We start from the raw sequence: 24,756 nt of genomic DNA, 5'->3' as shown, positions 1-24,756 counted from the left end.
TAGATCGTATGCTCCAGACACTGGTGAATATCAGTATGATGCTGACATTAACAGTGTTGTTCTGAAGTGCACCAAATAAGGATAGACTGTGCAATTTCTGATGAACAGTTGCAAAAAGGATTTAAAAAGCAAGAATATTGTAGTTGCTTTGCAGGGCATATTGTATGCATTAAACATAAAACTACTCTTTGCAGGTAGAGAACTGTAAATGATTTCCTTAACCATATACAGACTACTGGGACCTTCTCTGAGAAGGTCATACTTCCTGCTAGTCAAATGTATTGGTAGGAGTGGAAGGAAGCTTTGATAGGTGGTAACAAAACTCCACCGGAAAAGGAAGTGGCAATGCTAAGATTGTCAAGGATATCTTCCAACTAGGACACTGAAATTATACTTACTTTCACATCTAAAAACAACACTGGAATACTGGTAGGTTTAATCATTTTAATTTACTAAAAAAAAAAAAATCAATCCTAAACTCCATCTGAGTACACTGTAATGTCTTGTTCACTATGCTCACTGTCAAGTACTCTGATGCTTACATATCTTCAGGTAACCGATTTTATTAAATACACTCTAGATGCTCTACATATATCCACTAAAGATTTTGTATTAGTTACTTGTTTGATTAGATACTCATTGTGGTAACCCATGCATAGTAATATGTCAGCAAGGAGGAGCTGCAATAACAGTTACAATGTACAGGTAGTCCTTGGGTTATGACAGCAGTTGGGACTGGGATTGCCATTGCTAAGCGATGCAGTTATAAACCATGACATCATGTGACCACATTGCTTAGTGACAGCAATCCTGGCAGTCTCAGTTGCCATCGTAATCCCAGGTTGTTAAGTGGAAAAAGGTGGCAGTCCCAGGCAAGAAGTGTGGGGGTTGTGCAGGTGCCACATGGGTGCTGCAGGGGTGTGTGTCATTGCTGTGTGCAGGCACTATGGAGCACAGGTGGGTTGGCAGGGGCCATGGGTGGGCTGGCAGGAACTGTGTGTGGGCCAGTGGGAGCTACAGGCAGGCAGATGTGCACTACGGAGTGCGGGCAGGTGGGGAGGTGCTAAAGTATATGAGATCCCTGGCATCTCTTACTCCACACAGGGTTCCTTGGGAGAAAAAGTGGTGGGAATGACTTATGGGAGTGACTTGTGACCTTCCGTGCTGGCTTCCCCATTGACTTTGCTTGTGGGAAGCTGGCAGGGAAGGTTACAAATGGTGATCATGTGTTCACGGGACCCTGCAACCATTGTAAGTGCGAGCCAGTTGCCAAGTGCCTGAATTGTGATCACATGACTGTGGGGGTGCTGTGATGGCCAGAACTTTGAGGACCGGTTGTAAGTACCACTTGTTCAGTGCCATTGTAACTTTGAATGGTCACTGTATGAGTGATCGTAACTCGAGGACTAACTGTACCCTTAACCCGTATCCTTAGCTCAGATCTAGTTTGACTGTTTCTAGCACTCCATTCAGTGCTAATAAGTACTTCTCTTAGTAAAGAATATCTGTATTGAAAAATCCATTGCCTGAAATACTAGGCAAAAAATTAAAATAATACAACATACAAGCAATAGCAATTCTATTTGATATTGCTATATATATAAACAAACTTATTGGAATATTTTATTTGCATGGCTTTTAAATTTTTTTTCTATTTAATATTAATATTTAAGTTAATTACTTAAATATTTTAATATTTAACTTGTATTTAACATTACAAGTTGCAATCTTGTTTTTACACAAAGCTAATATGATTTTAAAGGCAATTTCTAAAGAAATTGTTTAAATACTCAAGGTAACCTGAACTATTAAAATGCTTTATTCAATACTGCAAAATGTTAAGTACGTGACTCCATTAATTTGAAATTAAAGTACAATGGCAAGTTTTTATATAAAAATTGCTGTAAGAGGATATGAATAAGTTAATATGCTTACCTAGCAAACAAACAAATAAATAAATAAAACCAGACCATATTTCCAATAGTAATTACTGCTTATGGAACATGTGTTGTTTTCTATACCATATGAATTCAGAAAAATTCAAATAAAATAATCATCTTGAAAGAAGTGTTGTATTTTGTAGCTGGAGATTACTTATGAATTCATATGATTTTTTCCCTTTCTTATTATGTTAATAATACCCTCTGGGGATAGTTTTTGAATTTATTAATTTAGAAGTGTAATAGAACACTCAACTGTACATGCAAGGACTGTCAGTGGAAAACAAAGGTAGGTTTATAGTTGAAAAATAGACAAGTTAATGATTTTTGCTTGAGAAAATAGGAACTTTTTATTTTATTCTTTAAAAATATGGTGAAGTATTTTGGTAGATGCACTATTTTTTAAATTGAGAAACCTGCTGGAACACAATAACTTATAAACGAAAAGTCTTTTAAAATCATGAACAGAAAGTGCTTTCTGTGGTGAGAAAGTGAAGAGACCAGTGACAGGCATTTGACAGCTCACTAAGCCATTTCCCACAGAGATTCTGTTTAACTTTCTCCTTGGTGCTCAGTGATCCAGCACAGAGCTTCTTGCTCATTCCAAAAATTCAGGCAGCCAAGATATTAAGCTGAACTTTACAAAAGAGTATGGGTAGGAAGCCAAAATCACAAGCTTCTTGATACTCTAAAGGTATAAGTGAGAATTACAGATAATATCTGCTGAAGTTCAGTGAAAATGAAGCAAGCGTGATCAGCAACAATCTTGGCAAAAAGAAAACAAAGCTTCTGTTTTTCAAGTCCAAATAAATAATGGGGGTGGGGAAATAGGAAAGGTGCACATGATCGGTGTCTAGTAATTGTATCCCTCAGCTAGGGTAGTATGGAAATAACTTGGCAAAAACATTATCTTGAACTGGGGTTTGGCGCTATAAGAATGAAACATATCCTTAGTGTATGTCAGCACACTGCATATACTTCCTAGCTGACAGAATGTAGGCTACAGTATGTGGCTTGCAAAGTAGCGTGTAGATTAGAAAGCCTAGCTTTCACAGAATGGTGTAATCACACTTGGGTAAAACTGGGGTTTTGTTTTTGTTGTGCTTGAGTCATATTGGGCAAAATCTGCCCAAACTGACTAGAAGAATTAGAAGTGGTCCAGAATAAATTTGTGAGATCAATTGTAGCCTTACCTTCATGTATACCAGTGGCAATGTTGAGATTAGAAATCGGCCTCCCATCGATTAATATAAGTGTAAAGAAGGCAATAATCCTGTATTATGGGAAATTAGTTCTTATGCCCAATAATTATCTGGCAAAAAAATGCCTCTGTGAAAATAGTAATAGCAACAGATGGGCGATTCTGTGTCAAAAACTATTTTTTTCAATTATCCCTAGATCAGGAACTGTTTAATGACACAAACTACCATACACTTTTTTTTTTATCTGCGCTCAGTCGTTACCAACTCTGCAGTGACTGCTTGGACAAGTCCTTGCAGTTTTCAAGGCAAGGTTTCGGAAGTGGTTTGCCAGAGCCTCCTTCCTAGAGCAGAGCCCAGCTGGCTAGCGCAGGAGGCGGGGTTTCTGTTGGTTTGCACCCTTTTCGGGCGAGCACAGTTTCGCGCTTACCGGCAACTGCTCCTGACTCCTTTTGCAAGGCGCCGCCAGCATTTTTCCTCCCACCGGAGTGAGAGTACCCATTTTTCTACTCACGTGAGTTTTCGAACTGTTGGGTTGACAGGAACTGGGGAGGAAACAGGAGCTCACCCTGTTAACGCGAAGGCTGGACTCGAACCGCTGAAGCGTCAACCATTTCTAGCCGGCAACTTTCAGCGTCATTAAGCCGCTGCGCCACCGCGTCCCCCTTCCATACACTATTGAGGGACTATTTATTTTTTAAAGATTTTAGACAGGATAGAGATCAGGTACGCAGGCTTAAGTTGGCCAAGTGGTATCATCTTTTTAACAATTGGCAAGGAATGTCATACTACTTACAGTATTCCACACCTCAGTCCCTGAGACAAGCTTTTACAGAACTTCGTTTTCAAACAATGCCAACAGCCTATTTAGATGGAAGATATAGAGGGTTACCTATATGATGTTAATCCCTGCTTTTTACTAGCAGAGCACATCCATGAACACCAACTAACAGTCAGAAGACACAATGAAAACTCCTTAATCCCACAACACATGGATAGACTCAACCATATTTTCAGCTGGGAAACTGTGAATATCCTAGACCAAGCTAAATCCAAAAACACCAGGGAATTCCTGGAAGCTTGCCATTCAGAAAAATCAGCCATCAATAGACACATAGAAATAAGCCATATTTACACACTATTCAAAAGAAACAATAAAAAAACTAAGAAGGAAACAAAAAGATCGTAACACATCCTCTTCAATAGCCAATACCCAGATAAGCAGGGATTAACACTAGACAAACAATCAAGCAGAAAATCAAGGAACTACCAAGGAGAAAACCACACCCCCACCAACTCTGGCAGTGCAAGCTACTGTATAGAAACAGGGAGCAAACCCCACCCTCACTTGCACTGATGATGTTACCTAGATGGGTAATGAAACATCTGCAAGCAAATAACCAAGCTCAGAGAACACCAAGGACTCCAGGGAACGTTAGATAATAGATAAAGTTGTCAAATGGGGCCAGACTGACAAAAGGTTTCTTTAAGAGATAGCACACTGTTGCCTCTTTGTAGGGAGTTGTCATAATACCTTTCTTTAAGGAAACTCTGACCATATCTCAAATCCAGCCACTCACACCCTGCCTGGTGGCCCAAAGGAACCAGATGGAGCATGAATCAGGCCTGCAGGTGATAGAGTTTAAACTACAAAGAACCCTATCCACTTCTTCAGGTTCTATGAATTCAAAAGAATCCCAGATAGTGGGAATTTGCTTACCATAATGGATTATGCCCAATTGAAATCCAACCCAGAATGGGAGCAGAGTTCACTGCTCTACTGAGTCTGTGTAGGCTCAAACATGTGCTCTAACCTGTGCTCACCCATGTCCATTTTTAGTCTTCAGCCACTGTCGCTTTACAAGTCTTTTCAGTCTCATTTCCCTCAGCTCCTCAGTAAACCAGGCAGCCCCTTGGGATCGGCAACTGGGAAGAGGCATTGCAAAAGTAATCTCATTCAGTACTTTGGCTGTCTTCAGGTTCCAGAGATCAGTCAGATGCAAGACCAAACTACTGCCAAATTGTTGGGAAATATTGTGACTTGTAGTGTAAGAGGAGTAAATGGGAAAGAGCACGACAGAACCAATGAAATTAAAAAAAGAAAAATAGATATGTTGTGTAATTATGAAACCAAGAGAAAGGGGGAAAGATGTAATAGATTTGAATGAAGGTGATATGATCTTGTGGACACACAAATACATGCCTGGAAATGAATGTTTAATTATGAATAAAAGAGCTACAATATATGTCAAAAAGTGTGAACTGGGGTCACCTATGTTTTTTTAGGTGTGCATGAAAGTAGACTCCATAAGCTGGTAATAATTGTATGTTACACTACAGTGAGTGGTAATTAGAGAAGAACCAGAAATGAATTTGGGGGGAAAAATATGGATCATTTTACATAAAGGTGATCCAGGAGGAAAAAAAATACATTCTAGATGAATTAATGGAAATGAGGTGAGAAAGAAAAGGAAAAGTGATTGGGCCATTCAGAAACCCAAGAATAAATGAGAATGATTTTTGATTAATATCTGCTTAAAGAGAGGTCTGTTTTGCACATATAATTTTAGCATAATATATTCACATATATACATCACAAAGGAAGAAATATATGAATGAATAAAGCTTGAACAATTTGTCCAGGATGAAAGATGAAGATAATTTGTGAAGGATACAAGGATAATGAGAGGTTCTGAATATGGGATACATAATTTTTTGGGTAGTGTCAAAAGTGGATTTTGGAAAAATAGACATGGAAGTAAAGGAAAGAAGTGAACGAAACAAAACTGAAAGTAAAATAACTGCAGAAATAGAAAGTACAAATCTGGCATGCAAAAATATCAGAAGATACTCTCAACAGAATGAATTAAAAGTAGATATAAGGATAGAGGTGCTTAACCTCTAAGCTAAAGCTGCTTGAACAGAATGAAAAGAGTTACAGAGTGCCATAAAAGTGTGTGCACTTAATGCTTTAGGTAAGTGTGAAAAAGGATGCTTGATGGAAGGATGAATTCAATATTCCTTCCACCAGCAGAGAAGAAACGTACATATGAGAATGATCGATGCAAAAAAATAAGAAAAAAATATATAGTACACACATAAAGAAAAAGGTTGTTGCAAACAAACTAGTCAAAGAGAGCAAGGAATGGTTAAAATCAAAAGATGCAGAGAAAATGCCAAGTAATTTTGATGCAAATAAAAATGATTTTAGAACTGGGTGAAGAGTGAGTACTACATGGAGAACCTCCAGTAGAATGAGTGGGATTAAAAATAAAAGTGACATGAATTAGGATGAAACTGAAGTGAAGGAATGGTGGAAGGAATATTTTTGAGATTTGCATAGAAATGATAGTAATCTATGTCAAAGAGTGGGATTGAAATAAATGATATAAATGTTAGTATCCAAGAAAACAATTGATAAAAGGTAGTCATAAATACTGTGAGAATTTTGAAAAATAGTAAGACTGAAGGAGAAATACTCTGTACACAATACATTGTGCAAGTTCTCCCACTTAAAAAGATGAGAGAGGCCTGTAATTTTCATCATAGGTATACCTCAACTATGAGAGATAAAATGGGGGAAAAAATCCAGAAAATCACATTGTCTGATTTTTAAAGAATTTATTTGCAAATCGTGGTGGAAAATAAGTATTTGGTCAATATCAAAAGTTCATCTCAATACTTTGTTATATATCCTTTGTTGGCAATGATAGAGGTCAAACATTTTCTGTAAGTCTTCACAAGGTTTTCACACACTGTTGCTGGTATTTTGGCCCATTCCTCCATGCAGATCTACTCTAGAGCAGTGATGTTTTGGGGCTGTCGCTGGGCAACACGGACTTTCAACTCCCTCCAAAGGTTTTCCAATGGGGTTGAGATCTGGAGGCTGGCTAGGCCACTCCAGGACCTTGAAATGCTTCTTACGAAGCCACTCCTTCGTTGCCCGGGTGGTGGTTTGGGATCATTGTCATGCTGAAAGACCCAGCCACGTTTCATCTTCAATGCCCTTGCTGATGGAAGGAGGTGTTCACTCAAAATCTCACGATACATGGCCCCATTCATTCTTTCCTTTACACGGATCAGTCGTCCTGGTCCCTTTGCAGAAAAACAGCCCCAAAGCATGATGTTTCCACCCCCATGCTTCACAGTAGGTATGGTGTTCTTTGGATGCAACTCAGCATTCTCTCTCTTCCAAACACGACAAGTTTAGACCAAAATGTTCTACTTTGGTTTCATCTGATCATATGGCATTCTCCCAATCCTCTTCTGGATCATCCAAATGCTCTCTAGCAAACTTAAGACAGGCCCAGACATGTACTGGCTTAAGCAGGGGGACACATCTGGCACTGCAGGATTTGAGTCCCTGGCAGCATATCATGTTACTGATGGTAGCCTTTGTTACTTTGGTCCCAGCTCTCTGCAGGTCATTCACTAGGTTCCCCCATGTGGTTCTGGGATTTTTGCTCACTATTCTTGTGATCATTTTGACCCCACAGGGTGAGATCTTGCATGGAGCCCCAGATCAAAGGAGATTATCAGTGGTCTTGTATGTCTTCCATTTTCTAATTCTTGCTCCCACAGTTGATTTCTTCACACCAAGCTGCTTGCCTATTGCAGATTCAGTCTTCCCAGCCTGGTGCAGGTCTACAATTTTGTTTCTGGTGTCCTTCAACAGCTCCTTGGTCTTGGCCATAGTAGAGTTTGGAGTGTGACTGTTTGAGGTTGTGGACAGGTGTCTTTTATACTGATAACAAGGTCAAACAGGTGCCATTACTACAGGTAACGAGTGGAGGACAGAGGAGCCTCTTAAAGAAGTAGTTACAGGTCTGTGAGAGCCAGACATCTTGCTTGTTTGTAGGTGACCAAATACTTATTTTCCACCATGATTTGCAAATAAATTCTTTAAAAATCAGACAATGTGATTTTCTGGATTTTTTTTCTCATTTTGTCTCTCATAGTTGAGGTATACCTATGATGAAAATTACAGGCCTCTCTCATCTTTTTAAGTGGGAGAACTTGCACAATTGGTGGCTGACTAAATACTTTTTTGCCCCACTGTAGCTGTGTAACCTGTTCAATATGTGAGAAGATTTCATCTGCTTGAAGATTAGAATACTATTAATAATAAGGTAGCAAAAATAAATGCAAAAACTACAGGAGGATTAGTATGTTAAATGTACGTGGGAAGGAGTTTGGTAAAATTCTGATGAAAAGGGTACAAGAAATAAAAATGAGCAAAATTTGGGAAAGGCAATGTGGCCTTCAGAAGGTCACTGTGAAATATATGAGAAAAATGGTGAATGTACATTTGCTTACTTAGAAAGCATATGATAAAATGAGTTGGCTTGAATTATGGAAAGTTTTGTATGGATATGAATTTGATTGGATGCGGAATGCAGTAAGACCTGATGAAAGAAAACTATGTGTGAGAATAAATGGACTGCTTGGCAAATGGTTCGGCACTGAACAGGGATTAAAACAAGGTTGTGTAATGTTCCTTTGGTTGTTGTTTCTCTCTCTCTCTCTCTCTCTCTCTCTCTCTCTCTCTATATATATATATATATATATATATATGTTTGTGTGTGTGTGTATGGATAAATGTATAAGGAATGTTTTTCCTGATTGTAGAGGTTTGCCAGTTAAGGATGTGAATGTGCATCTACTTTTGATGCCAAATATGTCATGTTGTTTGGCTTAGAATTCAAGTGATTTCTGTAAATTTTGGATAGCATGTATGATGCACCTGGGAATATAGATCTGAAAATTAATATGTGAAAAGAACAAGATAGTTATGTTTAAAAGGAAAACGTTGTACATGAATTATGTAAAAGCAGAGCCAGTAGATGAATTTGTGTATCTTGATAGAAAGTTGAGAAAGGTGCATACAGCTTTGAACCATGATTTAGCTTCTAGTATTTCTGAGTAGTGATCTGATTGTGAAGGTTTCCATTGGTTCCAAGCCACTATAACTGTTCACCAGATGCAAATGTGAGAGTGAGTACTCACTCACTAACAATATACTTTTATACTGCAAATGTCTCTCTGAAAACCTATGATCTGTTCCTGGACTATAATATGATGTCCATTATTCATTATAACCTTGTCCATGTAATTATGTCAGCTGATTATCTCACTTTGTTTCCTTAACTTCAGCTCTAAGTGATTGCAGATAGACACGAACAATATGAGGGGATATCAGTGCAGAAGCCCCTACTTTCGTAGAACACTGGCTAAGTTTACAAATGGTGTGCAAGCTTTGCTGTTATTTAGACCACAATTATAAGACAATAAAGTCTGAGTACTGGCTGTAAAGGGTAATTTATTCTAACGTACCCATACCTGAAAGCCTTGAATCTTAGCCAGATATTCCAGTTGCTTTGAAGGCTGCACTGTACAACAATGGGATGTGAATGACACTCGTTGTTGACCTATAGCTTCACCACTTGGGGATGTTCCATTCATAAGGAGTTCCCTGGCAACTGTAGCTGTATTATTAGTGGCAGGGGATATATTGAAGAAACAACTAGATGTCCGGTTCATTTCCTTGGATGTCAAATGGTTTATGGAGGTACTGGGGGATGCTTTGTTGCAGCTGGCTTCCATTTCTTGATAAACATCAGGAGACAGATGAAGAATTCCCTTTGGTGCTGAAATTCAGAGCAGAGATCATTCTAAATATTCATGTAAATTTTAAAATGCATTTAATTATTTGTAATTTTAAACTATGCCTTTCCCTTAGGAACTTAGGTGGTATACACTGTAATCTCCCTCCAAACCAAAATGTGTGATTACAGGCAGTTTTTGTTATCTTCATAACACATATCATTGTCTATCACCATTGTCATCCCATAAGAGTATCTGTTTTTTACAAAATTTAATTAGATTTATTTTCAATATGATTCAATAGGTAGAATGTCAGATCGGGACCTATGATTCCTAAGATCAACTCCATGTCTGGGTACTTTCAGTGAAGTGGAAGGGCCATATAGTTTACTTCAGTGAACCTCAATTTTGCACATGTGCAGTCCAAGGTTTAATCTTCAGTATTTGGCATATGTAAGAAACATTTCTGCTTCAAGCCTTGGAGAGTTCCTCCCAGTCAATAAGACAGTTTCATAAGTACAGTTCAATGTAGTAATTGTCTAGCTGACTTTTATTATGTAGGTAATATTTTAAACACATAGATTGATATATTGGTTGTTTGATAATATAGAGTTTCTACAATTGTCGTTTTGGACCTAAGAGTAACTCTACTTTAAGGGGCTTGGGCACAGTATTGGGTCCAATATTTTATTTTTCACAATGTGACTAAATAAAACCATATCAAATCACATTATAAGAAATCAAAACTCAAGCTGAGAAATCTGAGAAATATCATTATACTACCATAAGATTAATGGACATCAACCTACGTTGTTTTCAAAAGTTTTTGATAAATTTATAAATGCTGCCACTAATATAACTACAATTGTGGTAGATGTATATATGTATTCAATACATCTGCCAATATAGTTGCTGAGGAACACAGTTGTACTCATGTCCTTACAGTATGCTTCTTATAGGTATCTGGAGATCACAGTGTGAACAGAATATAGGACTGATAGGTCTTTGGCCTGATCCAGCACAATTCTTCTTTTATTTTTTGGGGAAATCTAAGCTAGGTGTCCATGGTAGACTCAGCTGGGGGCTGGAATGCCAGGTGCAAGCACTGTCCCTAATGTACAACATATTGAACTTATTAATTTAATTGTGCCTTTCCCCTCCTCCCTCCTACTATAATCAGGAAAACACTCATCTCTTTGTCCTATAACAGATAGTGAATTATAGTGGTAAAGCATGATTCTCCTGGTATACAGTATCTACAGAAAAAAACCAAAAAGCAACACCAGCTCAGGGAAACTGTAAGTGCTCATATTTCCTTTGAATTGGACCAGTACAAATTCAGTTACCATAAAAGCACTCCAAATACATAAAGATGCAACATCTTTAATAATATAACTGAAAAATACAGAAATAATAATAGAATGAATACGATGAAAGAAAACCCATTTAAAATTCCTGTACAATACTATAAACCTTCGAAAACCACATCAAAAAGTACAGATGTCTCATTCACTGATGTAATATCACTTCAAACAAACATTTCACATGCTCTCTCAGCCTTTTCAGTGTTTTTACATGATCCACCCAAATATCTAACTGCTGTCTGGAACAATAGTTGGGAATTCTTCCAGATTACTAATCTCTTTAAAAGTTAAAACAACTAATATGCATCACAGGATGAATAAAAAGCTCTCTCTCATAATATACCATATGTTTCTAAATTGTATCCACATTATTGTAATAGGATCATTCAATTAGCAGTAATGACAAGGACTTTCCACTTATGTAACACCTTTTATTTTGAAGATTTGGAACCTATACAGTACACACATCGACAAATTATGTCACCCAATACTCCTTTGAGGTTTCTGCTATCCATATTATCTAGGGATGACATTTAAAACAATCAAATAGAATATATAGAATATAATTGTCTCAGTCCCTATATTAAATGAGTTTTAAATACCACTTCAAATACCTGTTTTTGAATTCTCATTTTATATTATATTAATGAATCACAAGACAACAACAGGGCAACATTGATTTTAATTCTGCTTTTCTATTAGATTAACTCAGCTCTCTCCGTTTTAAATTACCAATAATATTTAATTAAATAAATAACTGAATTCATTTCCACTTAACTGTTATTAAGTATGTTTACTTCATTTTATAAAGAATATTATGAACAACTATAAAATCATTATGAAGTCCCTTGAAAAGCAGCCTGATGTTGTCATCGTAAGTATCATCCATCTTACCTTTGGAATTAATTTAATTGTAAAAACTTAGCCCAAATATATCACACTCTGAAAAGGAATGTATGCATGACTAACTCTGCTGATTTGTAGTGATAGGAATATGCATTCCATTGAAAGGAATGCTCTGTGGACGAACAGTAGCTACAGCCCAATGTGTATCTCAGCATGTACCTCTCTTAAAAGAATTCCTCAACCAGTAAGGAATATGCACACCAGTCTGCTTAACTGAACCAATATACTGTGTACGTATGTATGTATGTATGTATATATATATACAGTAGATATAGATATAGATATAGATATATAATCTATGCATTCCTAGTTATCTAGGTTTTAACTGACAAAGAAATCACAATTAAATGCTCTGAGGCTCTGATAGTCACCTGTGAAAATAAATTTGCTAACTGAAATTGTAGCCTAATTAAAAATACATCTTGGAAGACTATATAGATTATTAAATGTTATGACCTAAAAGGAGAATAAAGAAAAAAGAGGTACAGCTAATGGAATCAGAACTATGGATGGAAACTCAGAAGTGTGAATAACAGCAATGATAAGTTACAGCCAAGTATCATAAAATGCTTTCATTGACAATATATTTGCATTATCACCTGAAAAGGGTATTATAAAATCACAAAAACCTGGCAACAAAATGGATGATTCAGTGTAAAAAGAGATACTAAGGAATACATCCAATATTCATAATGGATACTCCCAATTTTTAATCCCAGAAAAAAAAAATCTCTTCAACTCAAGGAAGGAAACTAAAAAACAAGACCGGGAAAAGTTTAGTATTATTTTAACTATTACTAAATTATAGCAATAGAAAGATATGATAGCAAACTTTAATGAAAATATAAATTGACAGCCTTCGGATTCTCCAAATTATTTTGCGTATGTTCACAATTACCCTTTGGCCAGGAGTAGGAAATTAATGTTTTTCTTAAAGTTGTCAAAGGCAACCTTATCTCTCATATGACAGATGACCAGTTTCTTAACACTGTTGATGGATGTCACTGACACAAAGGTAATCTTAAGTGAACAAATGGCCTAAAATAACTATAAATAAAAACATCTTTGGAGAAATTAAATTGATTCCCAAGTTATTGCATTTTCAAGAAAATGCTACTGAGGAATTTTAAAAATATGAGGTATTCACCCATCAATAGTTGGTAAAAGTTTATTCTGGGTAAAACGTTGATAGCCCCCTTTGACTTGATACACTGTACCTTTATTCAAAATTTGGGAAATTTTGCTAAATTATTTTGTAAATGCAAAGAATAAAAAGAAGTCCACAAACATGCACAAAGATGTCAGGTGTACATAATTTTCTACAGCATATTCAAACTCAACAGTTTCTATGTAACAAAGCTGAGGAAGCATGGATCAACATTCTTTTTCTGTTCTCGAAAAATTGTCCAGCGACTTCATAAAGTAAAACAATTTCTTGAGAAAAACGAGAACATTGTGAAAAAATGCTAATACCAATACTAAGGTAATGATTATACTTTCTGAAGGTAACTCACATTACAGTATGTGCCTAGAATATAAAAAAGAGATTTTTAAACCACATGCACTAGAAATAAGCAAATTAGATGGACAGTTTCTCTTAATAAAACAAAGTAACAAAAATGAAATTATAAAGTTCCTTATAGGCAGGAAAAGGTTTCAGGGATATCACTGTCAAGGAATTTAAGATAATATTCCTATTTTGCCCATCAAAGCATGAAGGTGCAGAGATGCTGACTCCTTAGCCAAATTTCTTGACAATTATGGAACTTGTGTTAAATATGATTGTGGCATGCTAAAGATCCTAAGGAAAAAATGAACACAAATTAAAAAAGTAAAAGTCAAAATAAATTACTAAAACACAATGCAACTCAGTGGCCTGTGAAATTTGAGACATAGTAAGAATGTATATCAAGTTATAAAACAAAGTATCTCTTTCTCTTTTTAGCATATAAGAAATATAAGGAAGACATTTTATGCAATCTTAGATGGCTAAAGTTATCATCCATAGAAAATTCTTACATTACATTAGCCATAAGAAGGTTCAACTAACATTCCCTGTCCCTCGATGAAAAGAAATATGTGGAGTTACGCAAGGGAGAATTCACAAAATTATTCAACACAAGGTCTATAAATGTAAAACAAATGTGGTTCTCATTTCACATAAAAAACTTGCAAGTACACTTCATTTCATAGTATCTGTCTTGGTGTACTTCGTTTATGTAAAAAATGAAGTAAATGACAATGTGTTTCTCAACAATGAAATAAAATGACAATGTGTTTCTGGAAATCTGGCCAACTAGTAGTTAAAAATGCTTTGACATGGTTTCCTACCTGGTGCTGTCCAAAAACCAGAAATAACTATATTCATACAAACTTGAGTTTGAAAAAAACAACTATGACATGAATATCTGTTTTCCCCACGCTTTCTCTTCTTTGTTCCTTGGAAGTTCATTAGTTCCTGCTGGTTGTTCACCACCTGAAATCATAATCATCTGTTTGCGACATCACAATTAGTTACTGTGAAAATGATTAGTGTGTCACAAACAGATTATTATGATTTCAGATGGTGAACAAACAGCAGGAGCAGATGGACTCCTAAGGAACAAAGTTCCTGGTTTCATGCAAAAGTCCAAAATAATAAATGAGTTAGGGAAGAAAAACAAGTGTTTTGAAATAAAAGGTTTTCCATGGTTTTGATTTTCACATGAACATTTCAGATGTACACAGAATGTATTCCCAATGCATATAGAAAAAAAATATACATTCTACAAGTTTGGTGAATTATGTTCTATCATTATTCTGAAATTCAAAAGCTAATTTACTTGATATACTTGGTTGTTTGACTGAAAACATATTATTTGGAACTGGAAATATTTTCTCTAATCCTTGAAATACAGCTATGGCCACATTATTTTTTATTGGGCAATGACACAAAGCAATACAAAGTTATTATTTTATCATTTTGTTCTGGTACTCTGAGCAACATTATTTATTTCTTTTATTTATAAATGTGTAGCCACTTTTCATTATTAAAAAATAATCTTAAAATGTAATAATTTTCAATTACACTAAAATTTGCATGTCTATGTTATAACATTTTTCTAATAACTGTGTATCATAGAAAATACTATTTGAATTAACTTTTTAAAACATGTTGGGGGGGAAAAACCCAAATGACATTTGTTTCTACTACCAAAGTTGTTTCTTTGAAATTCTTTATTATTAATTTTTTTACTATCCAGGAATAGTCCAGTGCCTCTAATATCATTCAGAAATGTATCAGGTAAGCTTTGAATAGAACAGAATAGATCTTTACTACAGTCCAAGATCAGCTTTCATACATCTTTATATAAGTGAGACACATTTGAAATGCATTCAAAATATCCCATTTATAACAGAGCCAGAGGTTACATCAGAATACTCTGACATTTTCTACAAAAATTGGCTACTTTGTGCTCGTTAAGAAGAGAAACATCTCTGAGCCATCCAGGAAGATGTAGTAATAGTGAAGTAGGTTCCATAAGAAGATCCCTATAAAACAAGTGAACATGAGTGCTCTGATCAGACTCATTCATTTCACTGTATATTACTGAAATTGCCCTGCTGCAGAAATGATGGAAGGACAATAGTATAGGCCTTAAAGAATGCTCTTCAGTTTTGGACACAGCCAAGGTCTTAAAAGAACAGGCTGGCTGGGTGCACAAGGAAGTTTAGCAGCCGTGTTTGATAGTCCAAAGAACCACTAATGTGAAGGATTTGCAGTTCCATGTCTCTCATATGAAGTAGATAACAAATAATTATGTGAGAGATCATATGATTGGAAATCATCAGCAACTGTAGTAGAGGTTAGACCTGATGGATAAAAGTTAACTTTATCTAGTATTTGATAATGAAAAGCCACACCCTCAATCTCATTTCCAATCAAAATACAGCATTAGGCACGTACCTTGGACCTTACATTGGCTACAAATTACACTGTCATGAAAATTCCATGTCCTTTCTCATAAAAGAATGTCAGAGTGGCTGTCCCAGCTCATCATACAGCACCTTTTTAAAGCACTCTAAGCACACCTAGGTACTTAAAGCAGTTGAACTGTTGAATAGTTCATTGAATTCCCATCATTTGTTCATTTGTACGTCCTTGGTCTTTGAGCAAAGCCCATAACCTTAGTCTTATGATAATTAATTATAAGTTGGAGATCAAGGCAATGTTGACTAGGGACTTTTAGGGCTCTTCTGAGACCACTGGAGACTGTGATAGTATTATGGCAATGGTATCATTACTATAAAGTAAAACAGCAATATAAATTATTTTTGTATGCTGATAATATTTTGGTAATTTTGGATCAGAACTCTACATCTTTGCCTAATTTTATAAAAGTTGTACAGTATTTTGGAAAATAATCTGGTTATAAGATAAATTGAGATAAATCTTGTTTACTTCCCTTGACTCCTAACATATCAATACAGCTATGTAAAGAGCTGGGTTTTGTGATTTCTACTGATTATATTAAATATCTGGGGCTTTATATACCCAATTTTTAAAAAATATGTTGAAATAAATACGTTGAAACTTTGAGAAAGGGTTACTTTCTTATTTGATGGAATCTATGAAAGAACTAAAACCTATAACATATCTTCATTAAAAGCTCAAGAATATTTTTAAAGTACACATTTTGGGGACATATCAAACATGGGCTAAAAAACTGGAATACCTGATAAAGCCCCATCAATGGATTCATATCCTTAAAATGTTAAAGTGGTATCCACAGACCTAAGATTAAAATTGATTCATCAGAAATTGTACTTAGGGTGTACTGGACTCCCCAAATAATGTGTTCGAAAGGATGGACATCAGGTTTTCTATCCTGGAGGAGTAAAAAATGTGAGGGTTCACTAACTTATATGATATAGTCATGTGATCATTTGATATATTTTGGGATAGTGTATATATAAGCAGATTTGTGGGAAAATCTTTAAACTTTAAAGTTGTTAATTTATGTTGAACTATATACCAAAGCTTTCGAATCTGACTGCTTATCAGGAACTATGGGGGTGACTAAAAGAATCATATTGAGAAATTGGAAATGTGATTATTTCAGAAGTCAAGGAATGGTTGTCAGAAATGTGTGATCTATCTTTTTTGGAAAAGGCAATATTATCTACTAATCAAGGGATGCAGCAATATGTGGTACTATGGCAGAAATTTTGTGATATTTTACAATAATATTTTGTACTGATCATAGTATAGTAGTGTATTCATTAGGAAACCAGTGACTATTGATAAGTATACAATATAAGGTAGATTTTTTTTTCTTTCTTAGTTTGTATTTTTAGTTTATGTGGGATTGTCTCTTTTCTATTTTTTAAAGTGGTTTTAAGTTTAAAACTTGTTTTGTTAATTGAAAATATATGTATATAAATGGGAAAAAAGAATAAAAGAAAAAAATGCAAGGCTGGGAAAAAAAAAACAGCAGTCACTCTCCAGTCAATTTGAAAGCATGTATGTTCAAATCCTTGAGCTGTCTCACCAGTTAATGAACACAAAAATTGAAAAGAGGGTCAGGATACAGCTCTAATTTATTTTTGGATTAGAACAGAGCTAACAATAACAGAGTTAGTGTTTTAACTACTCTTAGTGTTGTTTTCACATATCTTTTAAATTGGAAACAACACCGGTCAGTTGCCAATTTCTAGAATAAAACAAAAGCATTACTCTAGAAATAAATACAAATTGAAATCAATAAAAGCTGCATATAAGACTGTACTCAATTTAGTTGTGCATTTTTCAGCCAAATTCTGTACTACAAGACCCTGATTCACAATACGGTCTCCTGTAAGGTTCAGAATTTTTTTTTCTACAATAGAAAACCAAGTGGCTCAAGTGTCACCTGCTTAATTTCTGCATTCAAGACAAAAGAGGGCCAAAAAATGTGGTATATTTACTTAGCATAAAAAGAAATTGGACTCATTTCAGTTGGGAATCTCATACAAAGCTTCTGAAATAATGCACTAAAACTGATGAAAAATAATTGAAAGTTCAAAGCTTCTCGTACTGTGCAGTAATTATACCTGTTCCACATATTAATCAGACTGATTCTACTCTAAACTTTGCTGCTAGCCTAATATCCAAGAAGGGTACCATCTTTTATTCAGGACAAAAGTGTTTTATTTTGGACTGACAAGAGTAAATGCTAGAACTAAGTTGTTGCTCCGTCTCTAACAACACTTCTATTCAGCAAAGAAAGCTTCAAGTGATATAGAACACACAGTGATGCAAATATGGTATTCCTAATTTATTAAACATTTGTTTGTTTAATCTGTATGCTACCAAATCTGGTGGCTTATATAATAACAATTAAAACATCCATAGTATGACATAAACATCCACCTACAACTTAAATGAAATTGAACATCCATGGCTAAGGTAGGTATAAATTAAAAATCCATGTAATTTTTTGTTTTTGTTGTAAAACACACATTAAAATGCCCAGTGCAACAGTTAAAATCCATGGTAACACCCTAAAATCACTAACAATATTAACAAACTATAAACAGTACTTTATTATATTAATAGCAGCACTTCAGTAGCGACATACAGTACAAGGTGACATTCTACTCTCAAAGACGTACTTTTGTCTTAACTGCTCAGGTTTAACAGCTTTCTGAAAGGCAACCACAGCTGGGACTATTCTAAGTGGAGACTGTTCATAACAGCAAATCTAGAACTGAAAGGCATCACTGCTTGACCTCCCCCCACAGCTTCACAAAAATATGGGATCATTAATAGCTTACCCCATGAGAGCCATACCAGATGGGTTACTGCTGGTTGATTGATGAAGGCTGTCCTGTGTCACTCTCACTAGGTCGTCCAAACCAGAAAATCCACCTCCTCCCCTTGTTATACACCAGGGAATCAGGGCGGTGTTTGTTTGAGTCGCTTCCAAATATTATCTTGTTTCCCAGGGCTTAAAGAATGCTGTAGCCCCCTTTGCTCAGATAACAGTTTTTGTGTATTTCTGTTAAAGTCACTTCCTTTACCTTCTATACCTGGAGATATCCTGGTGCCAAGCCATGTAGGGCTTTATACAACAAAACCAGCACTTTGAATTGTACCTGGAAGCCTTCTGGCAACCAATGCAGGGCTTTAAGCACAGCTGTAATATACTCACAGTGTTTGCTCATTTCTCCCAAGGGAACACACAATCCTAAACAAGGCTGCTGGTCGACAGCCCCCTGACACCATAAGGAAGGAGAAAAGTGTTTTGCTTCCCTTACTGCCACAGTATAGACCCAAACCTGGGCTTCTATCTATGTTTGGTCACATTTGCATTTTGTTTTCCTTCACCAACATTCTAGGTCCATGTTTCTTGAACCTTTTGCTCTCATGACGCCTTCCCACTTTTAAAAATTATGGAGGACCCCAAAAGAGCTTTTGCTTGTATGGGTCATATTTATTGATATTTACTATATTAAAAACTAGATCATTTAACAACTGCTGTGAGAGAAACCCAAGGTCCAAGATATGACTGTCTATATGTGACAGATCCAAGGTTCCCTGTTATCCTGGTGACAGAAAAGTGTCTTTTTAGATCAACAACATCTATCTGGTCTTGATGTCAAAATTCCTACAGGGCCTGAAACCCAGGAGGACAAATCTCTGAGAGGACAATATAGCTGCCCTGGCCCAACCAGATTTTGGTAATATGCAGCAGGTCTGCCTGATTATCCAGCACCAAGCCACGAATGAATAAGGTCTTATTAGAGATAGATATGGAGTTTACTATTAGTAGCTTGAGGCCAAGGTCACCAGCGATCTGGCAACTAGGATTCAGGTTCATGGCTACAGGGCCAGAAGTGGGGACCAGCACCAAATTATTGATCCCCCTTCTCTGAACAGCCTGCTCTGATTCCCTTGCCATAACACTCTTGTTCCATCACTACTGGAACTGGTTCACCCTCCCCCTCTATCTGGAATTTACCTTCTGACATAACTACCAAATGCACCACTTCTTCTCAAGACTACCTACAATCCACATACACATTCTGTACATGGGAGGCCAGCAAATTGTCAGCTCCATTCAGGCTATTCTCTTCTCATCACTTCACCCATACCTTCAACACACTAACTGATGCTTCCAATTCCATCAAGTGGCAAAGCAATCCTTAGAAGCACCCTCAGTAATCCCTCCTCCAGGCCCTCTTACCCATATTGGCTTGGGCCTTCCTCAGACTCCCTATCTCTTATCTAGGGAGCCATCCATGCTGTAATGCAAACAGAAATCCTATTTGCACTCATTCCTTCCTGAAGTTGCAGGGCAATTATTTCAATTGGGCATTAGCATCATGATATCCTGTAGGTTGAATTCATCACATACCAAGACTTAGCCAAGCAGATTTTCGAAGGTGTCTCCTGCCCAACTTCTAAGCTCCACCAATTACATAGATGTCAATGCTCTTACTCTCCCTTTCTAGTTCTAAAAGAATCTTGTTGTATCAAGCAATAATAACCCCAGAAATACACCATCCTCTATAAAAACAAACCTCAAGCCCTCCACACTCAAAGAAAGTGTTCCTCTCCAAAACCATTATTCAATAGAGTACTGTCTCAAGATTAACTGCAAGATTGTGTTCTTGCATTGGCATCAGTCTTAACTCTCTCTCTAGCTGCCAGCAGCCACCACTCCATACTGTCCTCTTCATTTACCACTGAGCACTGCTCACACCTTAGCTAGGGACTGATCTTTTCTGGCTGTGCTCTGTCAGATCATCACACAGTCAACTTCCTCCACATTCCACCAGCCCAGTACCTTTTCTGGAAGACAAACATTTCCATTTTCAGCCATTTCTGACATTCCTTCTTCCATGTCTTCCCTTCTTTCCATTGCACTCCACTTCTTCTCCTAATCAACTTTAATTCTAAAGCTAACTCCTTCACATTTTCAAGTTTTACATTTTCTCTTAAATAGTTCCTTAACATATACAACTTTCTGTCACAATATCTTTCACACACTTTCTTCATACTCTCTAACCCCCCCCCAAAAGGCAAGGCAACCTTGTGGGAATCTCGGAATATGTGTGGCGGTTTTCTCCACCCAACAATTCTTTTCCATAATCTCTCTCCACAGTTCTGCAACCATAAATAAGGTCAGCTGAGGGGAACCCGAACCAATCACTGTTACAGAGAATCATCAGGGGAAACAGCTTCCTTACTGCCCACAAATTTCCTACTTAAAATACCATTCTTCCCTGTGCCAGAATGTTAACGGAGAAATGTGTGCAAGGAATACAATTTGTCTTTTTTTATAGATAAGATGTAGTTCCTCTCTAAACAATCACCTCTTGTATAACTAACCAAAAATATTTATTCTTGCTCTGTTCCCATGATGGGCTTAATTAACGTGTTGTGGGAATTCTTCAATCCAGTTGGCTGAAGAATATTTGATTAAAATAGTCCTGGATTTGTTTTTAGTTAAAGTTTTCCTCCACTTGCCCAACTTTGATGCTCAGTCCTACAAGAAAAAGGATTGGGAAGAGTGGCCAGAAAAGCCGGGATATTCATTTTAGAACTCATTCTTGACAGCCACTGAACACGTCTCCCTAACGCTTACTGGCTGCTAGGCCAACCAGCGATTGCTACATCACATGACTTGCAGATAGTCTTTCTGTAGGCATTTACTTACAATCAGTAATGATTCCAAAAAACTCTTGGCAGAGACTCTCACACCTAAGCTCTGAAAATACTCACAGACTCTCCAATATACTCCCAAATGTAAACAAACAGTAAAGCTCCAAATAACACTGGAGAACTGCTTGTGTGTCCAGCATAGATTATGTGAGCAGTGCCCTAGTGTATGTCTCTCCTGTTTTAGAGGTCCTTAGGATATACTCTAAGTTACTTGTGTACATTTTGCTTCCTCCCCTTTCTGCTTCTATTGAATTGCCTTATGCTCCTTGTGGGGCTTGTGGTACATTACAGCTGCCACATTTGCTGTTGCTTTTCTTCAGCAACAAAAACTTTGTTTTCCTTGCAAGACAATTACATCTGGTTTATCGGCCATTTTGTGGAGATTAGCCTGAAAGTCAGGTGGTAGGGGAGGAAAGGCCCTCCCTCTGGCAGCTTGTCTTCTGATTTGTGTGACCAAATTGGGGAAGAGACAAGGGGAAAGACTCTGTACAGCAGTTGAAGGAGTCCATGTTGAAAAGAAAGGGGTAGGATAAGTGACCTTCTGAAGGTAACAAAAGGGACAGTCAGCCAGAGTGAGAGAGTTGTGGGCTTTTGTGTGGATTGCAGTTTGGAGATTTATTAGTTCTTCTATTTGTACTTTCTCCCCTTCATGGATCACTGCCTTGTCGTGGCGAAGGGGCTTGCGTAACTCAGTGAAGCCATGAGCTATACCGTGCAGGGCCACCCAAGACGGACAGGTCATGACAGAGAGTTCTGACAAAATGTGGTCCACTGGAGAAGGAAATGGCAACCCACTCCAGTATCCTTGCCAAGAAAACCCCATGGACAATGTTAAAAGGCTAAAAGATATGATGCCGGAAGATGAGCCCCTCAGGTCGGAAGGTGTCCAATATGCTACTGGGGAAGAGCGGAGGGCATTTCCAAGTAGCTCCAGAAAGAGTGAAGCGGCTGGGCCAAAGCCGAAAGGACGTTCAGCTGTGGATGTATCTGGAAGCGAAAAGAAGGTCCGATGCTGTAAAGAACAATATTGTATAGGTACCTGGAATGTAAGATCTATGAACCAAGGCAAGCTGGATGTGGTCAAACATGAGATGACAAGATTGAACGTTGACATCTTGGGAATCAGCGAACTGAAATGGACGGGAATGGGTGAATTTAATTCGGGTGACCATTATATCTACTACTGTGGGCAAGAAACCCTTAGAAGAAATGGAGTTGCACTCATAGTGAATAAGAGAGTGGGAAAGGCAGTAATGGGGTACAACCTCAAAAACGACAGAATGATCTCAGTGCGTATCCAAGGCAAACCATTCAATATCACAGTCATCCAAGTCTATGCCCCAACCACTGATGCTGAAGAAGCTGAAGTTGACCGCTTCTATGAAGACCTACAACACCTTCTAGAACTAGCACCCAAAAGATGTCCTTTTCATCATAGGGGATTGGAATGCTAAAGTAGGAAGTCAAGGAGTAATCGGAATAACAGGCAAATTTGGCCTTGGAGTACAAAATGAAGCAGGGCAAAGGCTAATAGAGTTCTGTCAAGAGAACAAGCTAGTCATAGCAAACACTCTTTTCCAACAACACAAGAGACGACTCTACACATGGACATCACCAGATGGTCAATACCGAAACCAGATTGATTATATACTTTGCAGCCAAAGATGGAGAAGCTCTATACAGACAGCAAAAACAAGACCAGGAGCTGACTGTGGCTCAGATCATGAGCTTCTTACTGCAAAATTTAGGCTTAAATTGAAGAATGTAGGGAAAACCACTAGACCACTCAGGTATGACTTAGATCATATTCCTTGTGAGTACACAGTGAAGGTGATGAATAGACTTAGAGGATTAGATTTGGTAGACAGAGTGCCTGAAGAACTATGGACGGAGGTCCGTAACATTGTACAGGAGGCAGCAACTAAAACCATCCCAAAGAAAAAGAAATGCAAGAAAGCAAAATGGCTGTCTGATGAGGCTTTACAAATAGCTGTGGAAAGAAGGAATGCGAAAAGCAAGGGTGAAAGGGAAAGATATAAGCAACTGAATGCAGATTTCCAGAGAATAGCCAGGAGAGATAAGAAGGCCTTCTTAAATGAACAATGCAAAGAAATTGAGGAAAACAATAGAATGGGGAAGACTAGAGATCTCTACAAGAAAATTGGAGATATGAAAGGAACGTTTAGTGCAAAGATGGGCATGATAAAGGACAAAAAAGGCAGGGACCTAACAGAAGCAGAAGAGATTAAGAAGAGGTGGCAAGAATACACAGAAGAACTCTACAAGAAAGATCTTAATGTCCCTGATGTCCACGCTGGTGTGATCACTGACCTTGAGCCAGACATCCTAGAGAGTGAAGTCAAGTGGGCCTTAGGAAGCATTGCTAACAACAAAGCTAGTGGAGATGACAGTATTCCAGCTGAGTTATTTAAAATACTAAAAGATGATGGTGTTAAAGTGCTGCACTCAATATGCCAGCAAGTTTGGAAAACGCAACAGTGGCCACGGGATTGGAAAAGGTCAGTTTACGTTCCAATTCCAAAGAAGGGCAACGCCAAAGAATGCTCAAACTATCGCACAATTGCACTCATTTCACATGCTAGCAAGGTTATGCTCAAAATCCTACAAGCTAGGCTTCAGCAATACATGAACCGAGAACTACCGGATGTACAAGCTGGGTTTCGAAGAGGCAGAGGAACTAGAGATCAAATCGCCAACATTCGCTGGATCATGGAGAAAGCACGAGAGTTCCAGAAAAATATCTACTTCTGCTTCATTGACTATGCAAAAGCCTTTGATTGTGTGGATCACAACAAACTGTGGCAAATTCTTAAAAAGATGGGAATACCAGACCACCTTACCTGTCTCCTGAGAAATCTGTATGCGGGCCAAGAAGCAACAGTTAGAACCGGTCATGGAACAACCGATTGGTTCAAAATAGGGAAAGGTGTACGACAAGGCTGTATACTGTCACCCTGCTTATTTAACCTATATGCAGAGTACATCATGAGAAATGCCAGGCTGGAAGAATCACAAGCCGGAATTAAGATTGCAGG

The 24,756-nt window shown here is 37.3% G+C and overlaps 1 protein-coding gene across 12 annotated transcripts in view; it reads right to left on the bottom strand.

Moving 5' to 3' along the window:
• STAU2 (staufen double-stranded RNA binding protein 2) overlaps positions 1–24,756 on the bottom strand; it is a 169,537-nt gene that overhangs the window by 76,979 nt on the left and 67,802 nt on the right. For all 12 annotated transcript variants that reach the window (XR_015797607.1, XR_015797608.1, XR_015797609.1 and 9 more), the window contains one exon: positions 9,479–9,786. Coding sequence is in view for 9 of the 12 variants with exons in the window: in XM_088149238.1 (XP_088005364.1) it covers positions 9,479–9,786 (308 nt within the window). In the remaining 3 variants the exon portion in view is untranslated. The remainder of the gene's footprint in view (positions 1–9,478; positions 9,787–24,756) is intronic.

The sequence above is a fragment of the Python bivittatus genome, unplaced genomic scaffold (genome assembly GCF_059951505.1).
Source record: "Python bivittatus isolate LINGU-HERP-01145 unplaced genomic scaffold, Pbiv_v1 ctg000590_np1212, whole genome shotgun sequence".
Taxonomy (NCBI): domain Eukaryota; kingdom Metazoa; phylum Chordata; class Lepidosauria; order Squamata; family Pythonidae; genus Python; species Python bivittatus.
This window is presented reverse-complemented; position numbering and strand designations above follow the sequence as displayed.